The sequence below is a fragment of the Etheostoma cragini genome, chromosome 17, assembly GCF_013103735.1.
Source record: "Etheostoma cragini isolate CJK2018 chromosome 17, CSU_Ecrag_1.0, whole genome shotgun sequence".
Taxonomy (NCBI): domain Eukaryota; kingdom Metazoa; phylum Chordata; class Actinopteri; order Perciformes; family Percidae; genus Etheostoma; species Etheostoma cragini.
In genome coordinates, this window is record NC_048423.1 from 8,864,906 (window position 1) to 8,887,948 (window position 23,043).

General features: G+C 40.4%; 1 protein-coding gene across 5 annotated transcripts; it reads left to right on the forward strand.

Moving 5' to 3' along the window:
- Positions 1-877: 877 nt before the first annotated feature.
- On the forward strand, positions 878-20,847 carry mgmt (O-6-methylguanine-DNA methyltransferase). 5 transcript variants are annotated; one of them, XM_034898796.1, is made up of 5 exons: positions 878-1,082; positions 3,311-3,459; positions 12,222-12,382; positions 16,828-16,967; positions 20,076-20,847. In XM_034898796.1, exons 2-5 carry the CDS (start codon positions 3,323-3,325, stop codon positions 20,190-20,192), a joined length of 555 nt encoding a protein of 184 aa, XP_034754687.1. In that variant the 5' UTR covers positions 878-1,082; positions 3,311-3,322; the 3' UTR covers positions 20,193-20,847. The 5 variants fall into 5 exon arrangements, with proteins under 5 accessions (XP_034754687.1, XP_034754688.1, XP_034754685.1 ...); XM_034898797.1 differs by having other exon boundaries at positions 3,314-3,459; XM_034898794.1 differs by having other exon boundaries at positions 878-971.
- Positions 20,848-23,043: the final 2,196 nt, after the last annotated feature.

Sequence of the window (23,043 nt, forward strand, 5' to 3'; positions counted from 1 at the left end):
TAAAACGGGGGACAGTTAGTAGTTCATTAAAGAGAGAGCCATATTGCACCGTCGGGTACCGTTGCCAACCCTTACTATCTGGGGCAGACTGGCAGCGGGTCCAGATGGCACGGAAATCCTCACAGATTTCAAAATGGTCTCTGCAGGGGTGGCGTTTTCTCCCCCGCTCCCACCCTCACCACTGAGATGGGGTGTGGGCCACAGGCCCATACCGGCCTACACATTCCAAATGGAGGCATGCAGAGAGCTGAGGGCACCGCAGAAATAAAAATAAAGCAGCAGAGGACAACAGACACTTTTAAACAATGCATGACTGATGCCGCACACTTGGTCATAACGACTGAAATAAATGCTTCAGTTAAATCCATGATTGTTCCAGGCAACATAAGGCAAATCCCTCTTCTTTAAACTGCAGTAAACTCTTATTAAAGGATTGTGCACTGCCCATGTGTTGTCCACAATTACACTATGACTTTATTAATTGGTAATACATAAGAAGTTATGGTTGTTGGAATCAAATAGCTGTTTTTTTTTTATCCACAAACATTATGTCTGGGACCTCACTGTCATGGCAGACACAGAATTAGATAAATGTCTCAGTTCTAAGTGGAAAGATAACAGTGTTTTGAAATTAATGTTGCAGATATAAATTATCATATTGTTTTTCTGCTGTAAAGATATCAAGCAGATGAAATATCTAAATCACTACCAATACTAGTCTTTAGTGTACTAGGGACCCCCTTAAGTACACCAAATCCCAACTGGAGACAAGCCTTCTGTGTCTGTCCCCGGCTAGGGGAGGAGCGGGGAGTTTATACCGGCCAATTACAGAACGAAAGCTGACATTTGCCTCTTGTGATTGGCCGGCTCGAGGCTGGAGAAACAGGAAGAGACTTTCTGTCACGCTTGTTTTGTAGAGAGAGGAGACGCGGACAATTGTTGAGACACAGTACGGATGCAAGGGCTTCATTGTAAGCTACGATGCTAATTTACGGTGTTAAAGTCTCTTTAACTAAGCCTGACAAAATCTGCAGTTCAAATGGTATCCGTATACTCTCATTCTGTCGGGGGCTTACTTTTGATTAAGTTCGTGCAACGTTAGGCCTGCAATACCAATCCTCTACTTATTTTTCATACATTTTTATTGCACGCCTAAAATTAAAGGTGTGTTTTAAGTAGTTTGAAGACATTTGCACACTCGAAGTATTGTTCCATCTTCCTGTACATTTCGGCACGAATTCCTTTATTTTATATTGCACAATAAGGACATGTTGCGTATGCGTAGTATCTGCACGCTTTCTACTCAATTAATCACGCAGGTTTGACCAGGAACTAGTGTAATGAGAAACGAGTCAAATGATTGACGAGCACGAGGATGCTGCCAGTGATTTTTAACAACACAAGCTGCTTATTGTTTGTTGTTCCTCACCGTGAAGAGCTGGGTAAACATCCAAACATTCAAGTAGTTACTTTGACTATACTATTGCACCGAAAACGGCATAAAACAAACATGGCATTATTTTTAATCAGCGTAGACTATTAGCCAAGGCCATTATTGCCAAAGTCCATTATTCTATCTATGAGTCTATTACCAGCTTGCTAAATGGCAGGCAGTGTGTTCAGCGCTTATCCAAAGTGCACTGTACCATTGTTTGGCTCAGAAATTTCTCGCCTTTATTGTCAGTTCAGGCAAACCCCAGATGAATACAGTGAGAGCTGCAAGAGTAGAACAAGAAAGTTGAAGCAGACGCATTTGTGATCGCATACCATGACAGATGTGTTGGTGGTGTGTGTATGTGAAGGGGAGGGGGCGCAACTAAAAACTAAATGAAATACTGTAAATGCATGACTAGTTATTATCACACAACCTTTGTTTAATCCAAAGTAGGATCTATATACATATATCATTATTAAATAAAAAGTCCAGGATGTATTGAGCAGTGGAGTATTTGTATTTATTTGTTTATAATTTGTTTTAATTACAGATTGGTATATAAAAAGTCAGAAAATGGGAAAGAATTGCCACAATTTTCTAAAGCTCAAGGTAACGTCTTCAAATCCATGACGTACTATCACGTAAGACAAAGACAAGCCACAATTTCTCATATTTAAGATGATTGAGTTATGAAATGTTTTGTATTTTTCCTGGAATAAATAAATAAAAGGAGTAATTGATTATCACAATAGTTGCCAGTTAGATTCAATGAATTAATTGTTTCAGCTCTATTTTTATGTTGCTTGAGAAAGTTACTAGTCTACAGGACTGTATCTAGTGAGTGTTAAAAGTTGAAAGTACATTTTAAAACTTTCTGGTTACAGTTTCTTAAATTTGAGGATATGCTACTTTTCTATTTTTTGGTTTTCTGTCTTTGGTTTTGGACTGTTGATTGGACAAAACAATACATGTGAAAAAAACACCTTAGACTCTGAAAACTGATTGACATTTTCATTGTCATTTTCTGAAATTTGTAGATGAATCATGATAAATTTATAAAATAATCAGCAAAATGATCTATAATGAAAATAATTAAAAGTTGTGGCACATCACACAACAATCTGTGACTTAAAAAATACGAATATGGATTACATGTAGGCTGTACTATTAAATTGAAAAAGAGCCATATTGTTATTTGTACCCTTTGGACACTTTTCAGATCAAGGTTCTATGAAGGAAAGGTTTCCTTGGTTGAAACTCTTACAATCAATGTGACCTTTATTTATTATAACCCCATCTCTCAAAAACTCACATATAACATAGTCAATCATCTCTCCTTCCCTCAAAGTAAAAATAAAAAAGGAACTGCTGTCTGGTTATTGCCAGTATCCATCTCAGTCGTCAGAAAAGCTGCACGTTTTTGCTGTTGTTAAGGGCTGGAAACCAGAATCCCATCGGAGTTGCACCCTAAGGAACAAATTTAATGCTAGAAAAACATCCCGACCATCAACCAAAAATGACGGATTGAAAATAATGTCGAGCTATCTTGGGAATCCCCCACCAGACAAGGGAACAGACTGCATTGTTTTTCTCATTTATGTGATATATAGAACAGAAAGAGGGGGGAAAAATGGGCGATTTATTGGTTAGATAGGCGTATTCTTTTCCATGCACAAAAGAAATATTGGATAGTAATGTAGGGATCAAGTCACATCATGACATTGTTTGGAGGCTAGGTGTTCAAATATGTAAGTCATCATCCGTTGGTGGCCTGCTAGGTTTTCAATAGATCATTCAATGCAAATATGTGTGGGAAATTGTGAAAGTTGCCACATGAATATGTCAATGAACGGAGTGTAATTTGTGCTTCCTTAGCAGGGCAGCGAGATGAAGAAGCAGAGGGAGAGTCGATGCACTCAGAAGACCATCTCATTGCTGAGCCCCCTGGGGACGATCCAAGTCAGTGGATGTGAGAATGGTGTGCACACCATCCAGATCCTAATGGATGTCGCACCTGCTGAAAGGTACTGTACAACAGCCGGGCTGGTGACGTGATAAACAAAGGTGTGAAATTTACAGGCGGACAGAATCCACTCTTGTGATGGAGTGCCACCATTTCTCATTGGAAGCAGGGCATTTTTGTAGATCCCACAAGAAATATCCTGGAGAAAGTTGGGCAAATATGAGCAGGCGCTAGAAATATGAGGGGCACTAGAATACAGTTGGGTTTGAAATTAGATTTCTGATGGCATGTGGTTGTGATTCTTCCTGCAGTATATTTGAAATTTCAGAAAAATAACTTGTTTATTACCCACAAGGGAGTTGATTAGAGCTGATGTCTGTAGGGTCAGCGAAGGCCATGGGGAGCATGGACTGTTCGCTCCTGTTTATTTATGTCCCTCCAAGTTGTATGCAATAGTTCTGAGTGTCAACCGACACCCAGAAATGTAATATGTGATTGCATTTCATGCCCTACCCATCCCTCAAAATTGTTAGAACGTTGACAGTCTTACTGAAGCGATTGAAACTGATTAAACTCAGCGTTAATAAGTACTTATTCCTTATTTTTACAGGTCCACATCCTACATCTCAGATTAGTTTTGATTAGATTGAAATTAAATATCCATGTATCGCAGATTCACATTTGATAAACTTGAATGGTTTGGGAAATTAAACCATTTTCAAATGCACCCAGATAGGAAGTTATCCTTTTGAAAATGTATGTTCAAATTCTAATTTATGGAAACCCATTAATGACCTTGTATATTATACCTCAACATGTGTTTTTTTCTCGACTGTCTGCTATTTCCCGAAATTCCTCAAGCAGTTAAAACATTCCCCTTGTTGTTAATGAGTTGAAGTTAGAAAATTAATAATATGGAATTTTGATTATGGAAGATGTCCTGTAACCATGCGCCAGCACCTTTTTCCGTCTCCTTGTGAACAGGGTTTAATTTGTGTGTTCAGGTTCAGTAAGAATATGCAAATGAATTTAATGATTCGCATCACTAGATCATTTCTCAGTTTAATATCATTTGCTATGTCGGTCATAAGTGATGCTTCGATCACATCGCTGTCTGTATGTTCTCAAAGGTGTGAGCAAGAAATCATTAAACCAAATGTTTAGGTTTTATCAAGACCAGTTGAATACGATGGTATTGTCATAGTACAGGGGAACTAGAGCCACCCCAGATATATAGAGTAACGAAATGTAAACAGGCATTAAAGGAGGCGAGATAAAGTGACAAAATAAAGGCTTATCTTTGCAACCGGCTTTACATGTAGATCTCACAAAAGCCCGCCTGTAGCAGTAATAGTTCAAATCAGCCATTTCCATTGATTTATTTATGACATACTAAACAAGGCTCTTTCCAGCTTTGGATGTGGTGTGGCACAGGCTTAGGAAGTCAGTGTGATAAATGATCTCTAAGAGCATATTTTGGATAAAGGAAATAGATAACATCTATGCATAACGGAAAGGGAGACCTACAGTAGTATATTTGTGAGCGAGTCAAAGCTTTGCAAGCTTTTTCGAATGTTTGCATTCTATTTTGTTTTCTCAGAATTCACTATGGGTTGGTGTTGAACAGCTGGTGCAGCAACAAAAGCATTTGTGGCATTGATAGATAGTTATTGATAAATGCCATTATAGCTACATAAACGCCCTTGAAGTATTGCTTACACACCATGACCGTCAGCTCTTTCTAATAGAAACGTCTCAAGCCCCTTTTGCTTCCTAACTGATCTTAGGAACATTTCGTAAAATCAACCTCCTCTGCCAGTCTAACGACAGCCCTGAAGGCACCATCAGATGAACAAATTCATTACATCTCAACAACCCCTGTTGGGGCCCTACGCACCAGCCTCCCTGTTAACCAGCTTTTCCCCCCTTTAGTTTTTAGCATGGCCTCAGCGTTCACAGAAAAATGATACGCATTTTGTTTACAGGAGATTACTATTATCTGAAATATGATGCTTCTTGCCTCTTTCACACAGAGCACAGACAAATAATACAGAGGAAATCATAGAGTACTTTTTTATTAGGGTGAAAAATGAAAAAAGGGCTGGACTCCTGCCCCGAGACATTTTGTGAGCATATTATTTTACAATGCTTTGATCAATTTGTCTGTCAAGCTGGCTGAGATGTGGGGGAGCAGGGAAAAAGCAATTTAGCTTGTGAGGTCCTCAATAGAAATGTACTACAGTAGCCTGTGTATGACATGTTGCATTAGAACCTGAGTAGCCTTTATTGCCTGATAATGTCGCGAGGCAATGCTGATATCAATCACCCTTTAACAGCCAGTATGATGTGTTTTTATGAAAAGAAAAAGAAAAAAAAATGCACGAAGCATTTCTTGGAAAATAATTGATTTAATTCTGAGCGGAGGGATTTCTACTTTTAACAACATAAAAATATTGTGTTGGAAAAAACAGCACAAAATGTGCTAGACGATAAAAATTGTTAAGAACAAGCTCTTTGCATATGCTCCTATAGAAAATTGTAATTAATTTTACACGGATAAACATTCTCATTCTCAGTCTCATTTGCATATAGATATAAACAATATATTTGTGCATCTGAATTCCCAGCACACTTGAATCACGTGGTCTGCCTAAAATCCTAAGTGGCTCAACCAAAAATTATCATTATATTTCCCAGGCCATAAATCCGCCTTTTTTTTCATCTGACACAAAGCCTTATAAATCTGTGTCTGATTTTTCACATTGCACATTGTTTTTAGTTAATGATTTTCATCTGTTTGTTGTTGCTGTGATAGTGGGGAAATGTACCATATGCTCCGGCAAAAGACAAATGATTAGCAAATGAAATTCTGGACAGCTGTCTGACTGAAAGCGTTTGGTTGATAGCATTCTGCTACCATAATTAGCTTAAGCTTTGGGTTAATTAACTTTCTACCTGGATATGCATAATAATAGCATTCTGCAGAAAGCCAAGGAGCTTCCAGTATATCAGCAGCAAAGGCTGGGTTTTTATTTTGTATTTCGGCTGCATATTTCAATTTCAAGAGGCGATTTAGCTCGGGAGCATCGTCAAATATTGTAGATTTTACTCCCCAAGCCAGATAATTCTGAAACAATAGGGGTGTATTATGTGGCAGAAATGCCATTTCTGAATGTAATTAAAGTGGATGAAAGCAATCACCAATTTTTAAATGCTTTTGTCTAGCATGAGGCCTACTTGTAAAAAAAATACCCATCAAGAGGAGAAAAGAGGCAAGAGAACCCCAAGTCCTTATATAAGAGGCCTTTGAGACTGAAGTGAAGTACAACAGTAATTAGTCTTTTGTATGAATTTTGCCGGCCATGCTCATGATTAGTTAAGCATATGAGAGGACTGCAGGACTGCATTGGTCTTAAGGAGGAGGGTGTTAAAGTCTATTTATCACCAGTTATCCTCACAGCTTTCCATTATCACTGACAACACTGGATGGGTCCTGAGAACAGCCTAATTGTTCTGAGGTGGAGTGTTTTTGTGTCACCCCAGTCACATAGGCATTCATAAGCAGCCAGACATTTTCCATCTATCTAGCCCTAATACCCAAGCTGTCACAACAGCTTTTACACACTACCAACAATAGTGTGAAATATCTGAGGTGATGCATTTATCGTTTTTCTCACACTCATGTAGTGTTGTGAATCAATGTCCTGGTTCACACTGAATAGCAGTATGGTAAATGTGCTCGCTGTTTGGGGTCTGTTTACATGATGTGCTCACACACCGAGAATCATATCAACAGCTTGTTTTTTTTTTCACCTCACCATAATATTTCTCTTCCCTCTCCATCTCTATTTATTTCTCTTTCTGTCTTTTATATCTAGTCTAACACATAATTGTTATCACTTCAAATTATTATTTCCCCTTCATATATATGTACACAATGGTGTGCTAAATATACTGCTTACATTTGCAACTAAAATGCTTTGTCATACCATCAGTGATCTGCTGAGATATTGAATGAAATCATCAATAAAGCAGGGGAGAGACTTTTTGACATAGTCCCTTTAGAAATGGTATGAATAATTCATTGTGTAATGATATTTAGATGATTTTTGTTCTTTTTTTTACTGCGACCTTAGAATATTGTTTTGCATGTTGTGAAGTCTAGTACTCAGCTGCGTATTCATTAAGGTGCTGCTCCCAATGGCCCTTGGACCCATCTGTGCTCTATGTTTATGCCTCCATCTCTCGGGACCGTCCCAATCAGGCTGCATGTGCCATTTCCTGTGTAAACCAACACCTGTGTAACTCACTACCTGTAAACCGCCACACGCAGACGAGACACTGACATTCACTCAGATGAAAATCTGCAAATGTTGTGGTTTCTAAAGCAGAACCTCCAGGGTGTGGACAGGAGGCGAGCGAGAGTTACCCTTCACTGTGGAGATGCGGCTAAAAGCAGCTCCTGCAGATTTTTTTTCCCTCTGTTTTTCCCTGCTGTCGACCAGGAAGTTTTTTTTCCGGCACGAGGGTTGTGCTAGTTTGTTTTAGAACTTGATTGGATTCTATATCTGCAACATGCAGAAGTGTACAGTGTGTGACATAGTGAGGCAATATGCAGAGAGATGATTCCGCTCTGACATCTTGGAGTGGAGTACGAGTCAATTATGCCCAAGTGTTGTTCTTGCTTATCTTCCTGCGGCACCAAACAAGGATTTAGTCAAGGATTTAGGGGTGAGGGGGCGGTGGTGGGGATCATGGTAAGCGGTTCACAACAAAACACTCAAAACTCCTGGGAGCGGGCACTGATTTAAAAATAAATTACAGAAGACGAAGCGCTAACACTCAAGGGCCCTCAGCAGTGCTGGCGTACACAGGTGAAGATTAGCCTCCTCGCTAATCAGAGGAACAAGGCAGTAATTTGCTCTGAACACAGACAGTAATTAGGACTTGGTGACACTAGATTCCCATAATGCCTTTGTGCTTGACGTGGTCAAATTTTGACAGAGGCTATCCATGCAGGGTCACTGTCCCTCCAGTCTCTCGGCCCTCTTCAATTGAGGCTCTAAAAGGTCCCTGCAGTTACAGGAGATCCCTAATGTACTTTATGCCTCCCTCACTGGCTCCTTACCATTCGGGTAATTGGAATCTCTTACTATGGCACTTGAGAATAGAGGCTAAAAACACTATTTGAAACTGCTCAGTAGTCTGTTGTAGATAAACATTGCTGTGTAGGGGTGTGGATGCACTACATAATGGAGAAAGAGTTAAGGCTCTGGTAATACATGCCTTCACTGACTCCTGTGGCTAGCCAGTTGGGAGAAGACCTAATTGTTGTGTGCTTTGTTGCCTACGCTGCAGTATTTTACCACCACCTTTATGTATTGGATTGAGTGTTGCAGCCTCTTTGGTGGACATTTGCTAATAAGAGTTGTAGGATATCTAGAGAGCAGTCTATTCGGCCGAGTTGTTTTTATTTTGAAACAGCGATGCACAAAACGTGCCCCCCAAAACAGAATAGGAAGCATTCCTTACAGCTTACCACTCCAAAAGCTTTCGACTTTAGTGGTGCAGTAGCTAGATAGGCATCTGAATGATCTTCAAATGGTTGAACGAGCTGCATTGAGCAAGTGGCTTACAATTGTATCACAGCCTTTGGCTCAGAGACCATCAGGATCTTGACATTCATAGAGACATGCTGTATTTTTTTCTCCCTTTTTAGACAGTCATTTTAGGCTTTTTTCATGCTCTCTTGAGTCTTTGACGTCTTTGAGTTAAGTATCTGCAGCTTTAAGGCTGAGGAAAATATTGGACTGCTCTTGGCCTTTTCTATTTCATCCTCTGACCCGCCATGTTACCCATGATCGGTGAAGGAGAACTCTGGCAGGCTGTGTCAAAAGTGACAGCCGATCGAGTCAGGATGAGCGCCATCACGCTTCACAGGATGGAGGCATGAGTTCTGAGTTTTTCCTCTTTTTGTGCAATATACCATTACACCCTTCGCCAGATTCCTTTCAATTAGATCCTGTGGTTAACCTGTTTCATTCTTACTTCTGCAGCTGATAGAAAAAGTCTCACTGAAGTCTTGTGAAACTTGTGATTCGAAAATATGCCAAAGGAAAATTGACAAATTTGATATCAGCTATTTTTTTGTTCCTTTGTCTCTTTTGATTGTTTCCTTCAGGATGAATGAAATAACCTCCAACATTATATAAATGCTCAATTCATTCTTTATATTAGAGTTGGAAAATAGGTAGAACTCCAAATGACTCCCACTTTACGCGGCAATGATTTATGGTAATTGGAAATTGATTGTGACAGGAGCACAATATTAGAAATTTTCTCAAATCACAATCTTCTACCAAGGGAAATATTCTTTTTAGTGCAGCAGATCCTGGCTAGTTTGGAATTAGTTTCTTATTTCCTTTCCTGCTGTGATGAAATAGTAAATGCCTGAAGGACATTGGAAAACAATAGGATTTTAACTAGTCAAAAGATAAATAACAATTTTTCTTTAACCAAATATGAATAGTTTATTCAAACATAAACACACTTGTTAAAGACAGTTATTGAAAAACAGTTTATAACCCTTGATAATTTAATTTTTTTGTTTTATAGAGGGGAGGACAGTTCCTTAACGGCAATATAGAGATTGCTCATGCTTTGACAATTTCCTTGTAATAAGCCCAACATGTATCACACATCTCTAATCTCTCATTTGAAGGGCAGAGTTCAAATGTGCTAGTCTGGACACTATAACGATCGTATGATGTTGCTGGATTTGTAACTGATTGAAGCGACTGGAAATGTTGCCAGTGCAGGAGCTACATCTCCACTGCCCACATGCTCTTTAAATACAATCCCCCATTGGACCTCAAGGTGACAGACTTCAGCTCGACTGATGTTGTTCCACTTTTATTTATTTATTTTGGTGTTGTTTACCAGCCATAACATGTACTGCATTGCATTAACTTTTACTACTGTCAATGTTGTATCACTCAAGACACCTTTGAAGCCGGAAATTCTATAACGGAGGGCTGAGGGGAGAAGAAAATTAGCCACGGTGACAAGTCTGAAGTGTGAGCTGGAGGTCAAAGGTGCCAAGCCTTAAGCAAAGGTGCTCTAGCCTTTGTCCGGTAGATTGTAAGGGCCTGCGGGTCCAACAGGAACATTTCCACACACAATATCCCCAAGCTGTCAGTGTGCAGCGGCTGGAACATCCTCTCAGAGAGAAAGAGAGGCTGTGGAGGGGTAGAGGAGGATGTGGTGATGGTGGGAGAGGGGGTGGGTGGGGGGGGTTGTAGTGAGGGAACAGTGGCCTGAAGATCCTTGCAGAGAGAAAGAGAAGTGGGGGGATGGTGGGTGTGTGTCTGGGGGTGTAGGTGGTGGGGTGCCAAAAGAGCCAGAGTGGAAGGATAGAGAAATAGAGAGGGGGAAATGAGGAGGGAGAGCTGGGGGGAGGAAGGGGAGGGAGGGATAGAAAGGAGAGACAATGACAAGTAGGGGCTGGCTGGGCACTCACCCATGCCGACAGAGATTGCCATGAGCCATGGCCATTGTTTGAGCGGGTCTCAGCACAGGACCTGCCGACGGGTTTCCGAGTTTTCACCACTCAACTATAAACTGCTGTGTGGTTTATTTAGAAATGAGAGTATTTACACCTTTTACTGTATTTACACCCACTGTTAAATGGCCCCCAGGAGATTTTCATCACACAGCCACAAACTAGCAGGCAGAGCAGTTCCCTGAAAACTGACCTTCTCAGTCATAACACTGCAGTAAACCTCAGCTTCACATGTCCAATATAAAATGTTGCTCAAACTGTGACCTGCAGAAGTGTAAAAACACTTTAGGGCCGCGTTGTTACGGCGGGCAGGAGAGAGACGGTCTGTGTGTTTAACAAAGTAAATGTCTATTATTAATACCATACTGGATAAGCCAATTTTGAAAAAGGGGCACTTAAATGGTGATATTATTTATTTATAAGTCCTGTACACCAGTTAATGGAATTGGCGGCCTGCTTTAGATCCACAACACAGCTTGAGGTCCACTTTGCAGTAATGCACATGCTAAGAGAGGACCTTCCCAGTAGGGTCTTTAAGTGTCAAATATGGGTCAGTCTGCTTGCATTGACCTGGGGGGTGGTCAGCAACGGAGAGAAGTTCATCTGTTAAGTGATGCCAACTCAACCATCGGCAAATTCCTCCAAGCATCTACTCATGCTAAGATGCACGTCCAAGTGTAGTGCTTTGCTGGCCAGCACTGCTCTGACCAAAAAAATCCATTTATTCTTGTCATGAACTATAAACTAGACCCAAGCAGAGTTGAAACTGTTGTTAACGCTGTGCTCTTAACTTTTTTTCCGTAACAGCTGCGAGACTCTTGAAAACTGTCTTTTTTTTCAGAAACTGGTTCTGCTTCCTTAAAGTTGTTTGAAATAAACTGTTAGCGCCGATCCTTATGACCCAACAATGTTTTCTTTCATACTCATGCTGCACTTCATATGAATATATATCTACTGTTGGAAATGCCTGGATTACATTCTTTATATTTTCTCCAACTTCTTTCTGGCTTTCACAGCTCTGTTATTTGTCACAACCCAGTGACAAGAGCAACACCGAAATGCAGAACTTTAGATTTTACGCACGTCTCGAAGAACAATTTTAGTTTTACTCACCAAATGATGCCATCTTGCATCTGTGTCACTCTTGGCATGTTACTACACTCTTGTGACATATTTTAGCACTATTCAACCAAGAATCGGGTATTATGATTGCTCCTCTGATCCCCACCTTAACTCCCCATCCTGCCTTATACCCCTCACAGGAGCAGCAAGGCCCCCCTGAGCTGTGTGGTCAACGATAGCCTGGCAGAAACAAGCCCCGAGTTGCGGTGCTGCGTTGAATGGCTCCAGGCGTACTTCAGTGAGCCGCAGACCACTGGGAGTCTCCCGCTCCCTGCCTTTCACCACCCCGCCCTGCAAGGAGGTCTGTCATGGATAAATATTTGCAGAGCCATGACTGGGATCAGGCTTTCACTCTTAATTGTCAGTTACATCACTTACACTCACTGGCTCACTGTGTTATAATGAAGTATTTTATGGCTGAGAGAGAGAGAGAGAGAGAGCGCGAGAGAGAGCGAGAGCAGGGGAAAAGCGAGTGAGTGGGTGAGCAAAAGGAGAGAGAACAGAACACAGAGCTGTAACTTGGTTCAGTAATCTGTGGCAGCTCTTACCACGCGTGTTAGTCTTGGCAAGCTTTTCCATGATTCTTGGCACATTCTTTGAAACTGATCGAATTCCACTTGACATTTTCAGACAGGAAACGTTTTTTTTTTTCAATGACAACATGTGAATGGTGTTAAAGTTTGAATGAGTTTATTGTTGGCTTGACCAGTCACCTAGGGCGAGTAAAATAATAGCACCACCGAAAACGGACAATTAGTGTCCTTTCAACTGCTAGTTGCGACTGTCGAGTGAATGATTGAGGGCGCTGAGGAAAAAAATGAGGAATTAATTATCCTTGGCGTTTTTGTTTTCAAGGAAACAAACACTACTCGCAGCCTGACAACTCACTTTTGAAATCATAAATGTATCGCACTCGTACCTTTTTCAAAACAATTACAAGCTATTTCTTTGTTGCACTCAGATGCTCATTGCATTTTAACTTAAAGGTTTTCAGAAGCGCTCATTTAGACCCAGAAGCACACCTACACAGGAAGAAAAATAACTCTAATATATGCATTTAACAATTGTGGCTCTCATCCCCTGCAATCAGGCCTTAGTTGCTCTATAATTTCATGCAGATCTGCAGTGCTTGAGTGATGGCATTTTCAATGAGCAGGTACTCCATCGAGACCCTGTATACAGCTATGAGTCCCACGCTCCCGCAAAGGCAATGCAGAAATACATCAGGACCAATTACGATATCAACTTTCAGTGTGATTCCCTTCGCCACCAAGTGCTTGTGTACCAGCCCGAGGCTCTTTCAAATCGCATCTCATCTGAAGTCTTTGGGGTTTTAATTAAATTTCAGGATAGATGGAATTCTTCATTAGTACCTGATCTGAATAGGTGATTGTGCTGTGTTCCACCTCTCTCCCTCGCCTGTTGTTTTGGGGCTCAGTAAATACAGGGTTTAGGCTTGGATTGCTCTCAGTAGTCAGAACCATAGGCCATGCCAGTATAAAAATGTTAAATGTGAGCATCAAGAGTATTTGTCTTTTGAGGGAGGAAAATGGAAGGTTTCCTTTTATTTATTTTTTTGCTTGTTGATTCACAAATATTAAGGATTCATTTTTGCCCTACTGCTGTACAAATTCCTACTCGATCTAGTCATGCAGCCGCTGCCTTCCTGGGAAAGAAATACAAGTTTAATCAGGTCATTACAATCTGTGACAACCAACTTTTGTTTGCTCAGTTATCTTGTGGGAAACCTGCGACAGCGGCAGCGCTCTCGTAGCACTTGTCATGTAATATTGAGTTGTGACCTTCACTTGAAGTGTTGCCATGTTTATTTACACATTTCTGACAAAACAAGCCACTTTTCATATTAGCTGTCACGATATACCTGAGGAACCGAGGTAACATGAAAGGATATGCGAGGTGCAGTTTTCTATACTGTCTGACTGATTGTCATGTGCAACATCACACGCAAGTTTGGTCGTCAGAGGTAGAGGGGTGGCGAGTGTGTGCATGTGTCAAGCTCAGTGAGCTTGTGTATATTTGTGTGTGCGTGCACTTACATTGGTCCCCTCAGAAAAAAACACAGACTCCATCATGGGTTCTTGAAGCGATGCATATTCTTATCTCATTAATTATACATCCATATGTAACAGACGAGAGGATCTTAGTCTCGGTAAGCGGCACCGGGAATATGCAGGGAGGGGGCCAGGCAAAGGGGGGAAGGGCGCTCTTCAAAGCCCAAATGACTGTGTTCCTGCAGGAGGCTGAACCTCCCCCTGTGCACAGCACAGGGCGAGATGAGACACTCACCAGGGCTCGCCCCTGTGATGTGGAGAGGAATTAGGGAAATGAACGTTTTCAGAATATCGAATAATCAGAGAATCATCAGCACCCCGTCAGCCTTCAAAAGTAGGGATCCCTCAAGACTCAAGAGACACTTTGACTGGGAGTCAAAGTCTTCCCTCCCATTAGACACAAAGGATAATGAGGTAGCTGCATTTCCACTATTGTCTCTTTTTGTCCCAACCATGTATGAGGTGACTGTCAGCTGGAAGTCATCTCCCCAAATCTATCATTCGCCTGTAATAATGGAATTCCATTTATTGTTATTGTTTTTTCTTCTTTCATATTGCTCTCATATACAAGATTATGAGCAAATCAATCATCACTGTCAATACCTTTTGTAATCACTAGATCAGTTCAATTTTACTCTGGGTCAATCTGTCTCTGCCTCTGCAGTGGCCCTATCACCTGGCCTCATGGTAGGTAATGAATGACCTGTGACATAATTATGGGATGTCTGTAAACATGTAAGTGGTTCCTCTCAACTTTTATTTAAACAATTGACTTCACTGCACCCCGATCTAAAGAGGGTCCTGACCCCAGACACACCGTATTAGGCTCTTTATGAAGTATGGGGCTAGGGGACTGCTCTTCAAATCATTGCTGGTCACCTTGAGTGACCCACATGGAGTCTCTGTCACTAACACTGATGAGGGCAAAGTTCTTTAACCTCTGTACTGGCAGATAAAAGCGCAGACACTTGTTTTTGTCCAGAACTGTTGGAGATGTGAAACCCTTCCAGGAGAAACAGCTGCTCAGGATTTATAAAAGGTGTAAACAGCCCCGTAGCTTGTTGCTCTGTCTGCTTGTAGGCGACTGTGCTCAGCACCGTCTGGCGCCGTGACACTGACTTTGGTTGTTTGTCAATAACGTTTGCATCAACAGGGATTTGTCATAGCCAGAGTCTGGGCAAGTTGTCATCTACCCATCAGTGACAAAGCAATATCAATATGTACCACACACATCAAGTGGCCAAATCCACGCTTTATGAGGGAGAATAATGCATAATAGAAATTTCAGGGGTGTATCTTATCTCCTCACAACATTAAGTCTGTCTGCGTAAGAGCCCGTCATCTCGTTGACAGCGTGATTATTACCTGAAAAATTATTAAACAGTACCTACGGGCCTTGTTCAAGACAAAGAACTCACATGGGTGCGCATCAATCAAATATATCCCCTTTAGGTTTTACACTTATTCCCCCCAGTTTAGGCAAATTGCCTTGTTCTCATGGCTTTGTGTAGCGGAGAGTGACTATAAGGTAGCGAGGGAGCCTGGGGAGCAAAGGATGTTCACTCTGTAGAAGAGAGACAGGGGTGTGACATGTTTTCACACAATGCCAATTTAGAGGGATTTCTCATAGATCACTTGTCATGTGCTCTCTTAGACCAAATAAATGAGAGAGAATGGGAGATCACTAATTGAATTTTTATGACTGAGTACATGTATGTACTAGAAGAATTTCACCCCCTCTTGATAATGAGACTATTGTTCCCCATCTTGTTCTCTTTGCAAAAAATAAAGTGTGGTTCGCTTGCTTCACACACTCACTGCATCACTGTCTTAAGGTGTTGAGATGCTTCAAAAAAAGTTTCCCTTTTTTCTTTAGCAATCAGAGCTAGACAAACATGCCTCTCAGTCACTGCCTGGTAATCCAGAAAAAAAAATGATATTGCTACTGCTAAATTGCTAATGAAATCAAAGCCGTTAATGTGGTCGGCTAAGCTGCGGATGATTTGAAGAATTCCGCCATTTAAGTGAAGATGATATAATGAATCTACTCTGAATAGAAAGCAATTAAAAGGACAAATTGGTCTGATTAACCTCAAAGTCATCCCACTGCCACAAATGGTGTGCAACATTCAAATTATTATTATTAAAAATCTAGAGCAGATTTGCAGTCTTTTTGGCCTCTCTTAATCCTTTTAAATGAAGGAACGAACTTTTTTAATTTTAGCTTTGACCTTTCAAAGCATAACCTAGATTTTTCTGCATTAGAAATCATATTCTCACATCATCTTCTGTAGCATGTTAATACTAGCTCTGAGGTCAAGTTGTGGGACTTCTATGTATTTAGTTGTTTAATGAGTATTGTGAAGAAAAAAGAGGTAGTCCTTCATAGCCCCTAGGAATAAGAATTGGACATCAAACATGGTTGGTCATGATGAAAAAAACGATTCAGTGAATGAAAATGTACTGATGTTTCAAACTTTTGATTTTAAATTCAAGACAAGAGTTTATTTCAGAGGTGTAAAATCAGCGTTGTACTGAAATGTTGTTGTGTTGTAATCAGCCTCTCAGGCAGCTGTCTGATTAAATGAGGAACTTTTTCTTCCTGTGTTCTCTCCCTCTGTCTCTTGCTCTTCCTCCCTCGCTCTTCCTCTCTGTCCTCTGCTTTGTGGTGAAGACGCATTCACCAGCCGCGTGTTGCAGATACTTCTGAGGGATGTTAAGTATGGAGAGACGGTCTCGTACAAACGCCTCGCCGAGATGGCGGGAAACCCCAGAGCGGCGCGGGCGGTGGGAGGGGCCATGAGGAAGAACCCGGTGAGTGTGGATGACATTGATTGACAGGCTTCTTTCTTAGATACTTTATTTAGTCATATAGAGAAACTAATCATTTTTAATAGATTATTATTTGATTTTAACGAGATTCTAGTGCATCTGAACCTGCATGTTGCGGATGGACTAACATCAATGCTGCCTATAGGCAAAAATTAATTAGTAATTTTTTCAAGGGTAGTAAATAAAGAAGTAGCACTGGAGACACCATTACGTTACTTAAAGTATTAAATATAGAGCTGCAATGATTAGTTGATTAATCGATTAGTTGATTGACAGAAAAATGATCTGTCACTATTTTCATAATCTAAATCTATCATTTGTTTGTGTCATTTTTCTAAGCGAAAACTATCATTCTCTGGCTACAGCTTCTTAAATCTGTTATATCTTTGTCAACGGATTATCTCATGATGTTGGCCGTAAAAAACATTTTATATCGTCAGTTATGGAACTGATGGATATTTTGCATTGTTTTCAGATTTTTTATACACCTAGTAGTGAATCCAGAAACAAATCAGCATATTAATCGAGAATGCAAAAATCATCCTACACATTATTTAACATTCTTAAATGTAATCTGGATTATGTGAAACAACCACACATGAATTGGAGTAGATTAAAAATGTTTACATCAATATCTTATGATGTAAAGGGTTAAATTAATGAATGAATGAAATGGTGAATGAATTAATAAGTAAACCAATACAGAAACAAATGAATAAATAGATGTATGTAATGTGTTCTGTGGGTACATTTAAACATGCTGTATATGCAATTAACCAAAACTTTGAAAATATATAAAAAGTGATAAAATATCTGATATGATGTCCATCTGTTTTGTTTCTATTTCTTGAAGAGCACTCGCTACAACACAGTTCTTGTGTACTCCACTTGAGTTTTCCAATAAAACATTAAAAAAAAAAATGTTTTTTAAATTCTAGAGATGCAGGATATTTAATCTAAACTGTAGGTGTGCTCAAAAATGTGCAAAGGCGAAATAAACGCCTCCCTCTGAGAGCTGCGGCGAAATAGAAGTCTAACTACAGCACAATTTTAAGCCCACACCTTTTGTTCCTGTTCTCTCAAGTCTTTACTGTAGATGTACACTACAAATCTCCGATTCTTGTTGGAACCTGGGCCCGCATCATTTCGCCCATGAATCCACTCTGTACAAAATGGAGGGCTAGAGGGCAAGTGGTGTGTCTCCTTTTGATCAAACCCTTTGATCAAAGCCCGTTTAACTCTGCCCATGTAGTGCTGTGGGCACCACCGGTGTGCTCTGTGAGGCAGAGAACACTTCTTGTACAGAAATGCAGCCAGTGAGATGCTCTCCCTCATATGTGGAACGAAAGCTTTTGTAGATCCTCGTCTTAGTGCTGCAATTTTCCTCTGACACTGTTTTTGTTATTAAGGTAGGAAGAATACCCACTTATGATAATAATAATAATAATAATAATAATAATAATAATTAATAATACTATTAATACACATTTAAAAAGTAATTGCAAACAGAATTAATGCAAATAAACTACAAAAAAAACATGTTTTTTATACACAAGTTTCTTTATATTTTACGTTAGCCAATGGCATTACTTTTGGATGGCTGCATAATACCTCAGTCTCATGTTTTACAGACATTTCCTGCCTTTCGTCAGGGAGGCTGGAAGCCTGAGCCCTCAGCTCCTGATACAGATCCAGAGTCAGATTGTCAGTGTCAATTACTTGTCAGTAGCGCTGCTCCACTCAGGCTTCAACTGTGAAAAGCTCAGTGTGCTCAATCGATCCTCGCCTCTCTGTGGCACTCCTTCACCAGGATTTGAGTATTGATAAGCCTGGCGTAGTCCTCTTTTCCCCCCAAGTGAAGAGGCAGATCCGTAGGCCTTGAGGGTACCCTGCTCTCCCTCCAAACCCGGGGAACAGTATTGATTCGAATACTCGAGCAGTATTTCTCTGTCTGCAAGGTTAATCTGGGGCTCGGAAAGTTTTATTGCTGTTGATATGGGAGCGGGTTTAATGATGGATTTGAACTGAAAGACACTGCATGTCCAACTTTTATGTGAAAGGCTGGAGGTGCAGCCATTGAGTCAGGATAACTTGGTTAAATTGGAGGAATATAGACACAACGCAGCAGTAGTTGGGATGTTTTTGTATTTAGTAAAACAAGAAGAAATATTAGGGCAACACTGAGAATATTTTAAAAGGAATAATGTCTGTGATTCATTCTAACCATTGCTACTCTTCTTGTTCTGAATTCACAATGATCGGAGTGTCTTAGGCTTGCTTGTTTAATCTTTCTCCAGCCATTTAGTTTACAAAGAACTCGGGACCCCCCTGGCAGTCGTCTGCAACAAGAGTAAACGCTCCACCGACTTCCTCTTTTTAATGATCACAGGGTTATCAGATCTTAATGTTGACACCCTCTCGATTGAATATTCATCCTGCTGGTGTTTTTGCCCATTAATTTTTGATTGCTTCTTTGCTTTACACTATTAAAGAGTAAAAAACATTTATACCCAAAGACGGAGCCATCACCCTGAATGTGGATTTGTGCAGGATCAAACCAGACACTTCTGGTGTGGCACTTTGTTTTCATGCAGTGCATGAACATAAAAAGCAAAAACAAAAGTGTAGATTCATATTTCCTGCACGTTGGGTACTTTTAAGTCGCACCGTTTATGTGGTAAATCAGATTCTTTCATACATAATACATATCTACTATCAACACCACCAACTGTTGTGTTGATGTGACAATAAACGTCAACCTGAGAATATAAAAGCAGTAACGCCCCGATCTGTATTTCAGTTTTATTTTTAAATATTACTTTTGTACCAACACATCATAGTTTTGTGGTAACAGTACCTTCCTTCATGGTATTTCAATTTTTTTAGTTTAAAGCTTGTGTACAAAAAATGTGCTTTTTTTGCAACCTCTTTTCTAAATTCATATATTGAATAAAAAGAAAAGAGAAAGTAGAAGCGAACACTTGTTTGCTTTGTTTGCAGGTAAAAAAAAGATCATGCCTACCATTTGCAGAACTTCAGCATGTTTCTTTCCTCAGCGTGGAATTTTCTCTCTCTGTGTGTCTGTGCCAGGTTCCTCTCATCGTCCCCTGCCACCGAGTCATTTCTAGCAGTGGACAGAGTGGGCCGTACATGAGCGGCAAGGGCAACCATCTCAAACAATGGCTGCTCACCCATGAGAGGCAGTGAAGGGAAGGCTTAAGCATGACAGAGGCCAACTGTCCTCCATTCAGTAGATAGTCACACACACAAGGCCGGGATTTCTTTTTAAGAACACAAAACAGGGCCATAAAGTTTAGCGATCTTGGCACACTCTGTGGAACAACTTGAGCTGCGCGTAGATATTCAGTGTATTCTCCTTTTTTAAATCTAAGAATAGAGATGCTGCATGGTTAATGTTATACAGAGTTGTTGCAGAATTAGAATGTACAAAAATAACTTAAACAGAGAAGAGTAGGAATTACAAACATAATGCTCCCGTGGGTCTCCATTGCGTTTGCCAGATAGTGCTGGAATGGTTTTTCTAAAGAATTATTATTCCCTTAAAAATATGTCTCTTGCATTGTTGTTGTTGTTGTTTTTTTCCTAAGCAGAATTAGTCTTTGTACCTCTCGTTGGTTTTTTAATTTCCTGCCAAGTGAAAGCTTTGTTCAACATCCAATGATAAAGGCTCTGAATTTTACTGCTACAAAGCTTTGTAGTGAAGCATTTGTTTTGTCTTCATTTAGATCTCATTGTTTGCTCTCGCCTTATAATCCACCTAGAGTGGAGATGTCTTATGCATTATATACTGTACTTTTGTTACCTTAGACATGTTTAAATAAATACATCTCAAAATGACAAATCCTGCCTTTTCATCATTTTAATTGTATTTAATTTAAAAATTGATTTCATGTAGCGTTTACTCAGTTCAGCTCATAATTAATTATGCTGTATGTCTTCTCTCCTTGCTGCAGCTCTTGATGTCAGAGCTCCTTTTTTATTTCTGAGTAGTGTTTTCCATTAGAGGGCAGTACAGAACGGGAAACAGAAATCAACATTTCAACCTTGAATTCATACTGCACATTTAATCTGTAACTTAAATGTTTATATGTTATTTTATTTTCATCGCAACCCAGTTTAATCCCTTTGGGATAAATTATTCTCTCTTATAAAGACCATATGGAGAGGGTATCAGTGATGTTGTGTATTTAGAAATAGCTGTTGCTTTAATTGAATATGTCTTATACTTTTATTTTCTATATTTACTTACAATGATCTGTTGTGACAGTGATAGTTTTGTCTTTTTGTCCTAAGTTCTTGATTTTACTAACAGTCTAGTGCGGTCCCAGAGTGACCGTTTCTTGCCTATTCAGTAGTTATTTCTCTTCTGTTTAGCCCAGGTAGCCTAATCATCCACCCTGCAAAAATAACCCCGGCTCTGACCTTTGCACAGCCAATTCAAGTGGCCTGCTCGCTGAATACATTTGAACTTTGCTGCATTTTTGAATTTCTTATCCGATCAGTGTGGCTGTCTTGCCGTGCTGCTGGACTCCCTTACTCTGCCGTTGGTGCACCATCGCAGTGTAGATGTTGAGGCTGCAGACAGGCAGATGAAGAATGAGACTCAGTCCGTGGTTTCACAGAGGGCTAATGATGCCTGTGGTGACTACAGGCTACAGTCAGCCCCCTAACGAAGGGAGCTGTGACACAGCCACAAGGGGTCCCATTTAAGCCAGGCACACTCTGAAGTGCACTGTAAGCACCCTCCTTTTTTGCTTGTGGCTAAGTAATTTCTATGGAATCCTATGCATTTAGCAACCAGAGATACTGATGTCTATAGAGGTCTGTGGCTGATGTAAAAAACAAGTCCAGCATCAAAGATTCAAACATGCTGCCAGTAATTGGCCATGTAATTGCTTAGGTACCCAAGGAATTTCTCGAAAATAGAGATTTGTTTTTCATTCCTTCATTTTCATGGGATTTTAGTATATATCAGCATTAGTAGCAGTATTATTATTATTACTGTGTCTGTATTATTTTGTAGTGGTACCACTTCCGTACCATGCTGGCTCAGAGATAAAAAAAGGAATTCGATTAAAAGAGGCTGAGACTATCTCATCATCCGCACTGTTAATCTCTGTGAAACCTTTAATTTTGGCCTAATATCTGCCTCCATTTCAGAGAGAGAGACTACCGGAGTGCATGAGCAGCATGCGCGTGAGTGTGTGTGTTTGAGCATGTGGCCATGCGTGTTGGTGTGTGCACATGTGTATGTCCATATGTGTGTGGGTGAAGTGGATGATATTGAGTCTGACTTCATAAATCACCCAGACACTGATAAACTCCCCATGCACCCACACACCGCTAATGGGCAACCCTTAAGGAGTGTGAGTGTCTCGTGCGGCGTTTGATTCAACATTTATTAACCCCCTCACACACACTCTCCCTCACATACTGTACGACACACACTCATTTGAGCCCCAGAAAGAGCGGGGATATGGTTGGTGGCATCAACAGCGTTAGTGCGAGGTTTTGACCTGGCCGAGCTGTATTAATCACTACAGATAGTAGCAAGATACATTTTAGCTTATACAGCCACAACAACAACAACCTCTGCATTTCCTAACATTAGTTTCCTTCTCATAACTTATATCCTGTCTCCAACTCCCCACTTCCCATCTCATATCCTGGCAACCCACCTCATTATAGAGCAATTTTCTGCCCCCACATCAAATACAAACACACTCTGTGCTTCCATCCCTTGCTCTTCATACATGTCAGCTCATAATTCTAATGTTATCACAACCTGCACCCCTTGGTACGAATGACAAGCTTAGTGGGAACACTGCAGAAGTGAAACCCGCTGCCACATCAGTGATTCATAAATAGCTGGTTTTATTCTTTCCAAAGAAGTTTGTATGCTTAAAAATACATAAGAGTAAAACTTTTTGGAACGTATTAACTCAGCTGCAGGCAGTGCACTGCTGCTCGGAAGCCAGAGGAGTATCCGGCATGCAGATAGGCCGTGTCCAACAGTCAGTCAGACAGATAGACACAG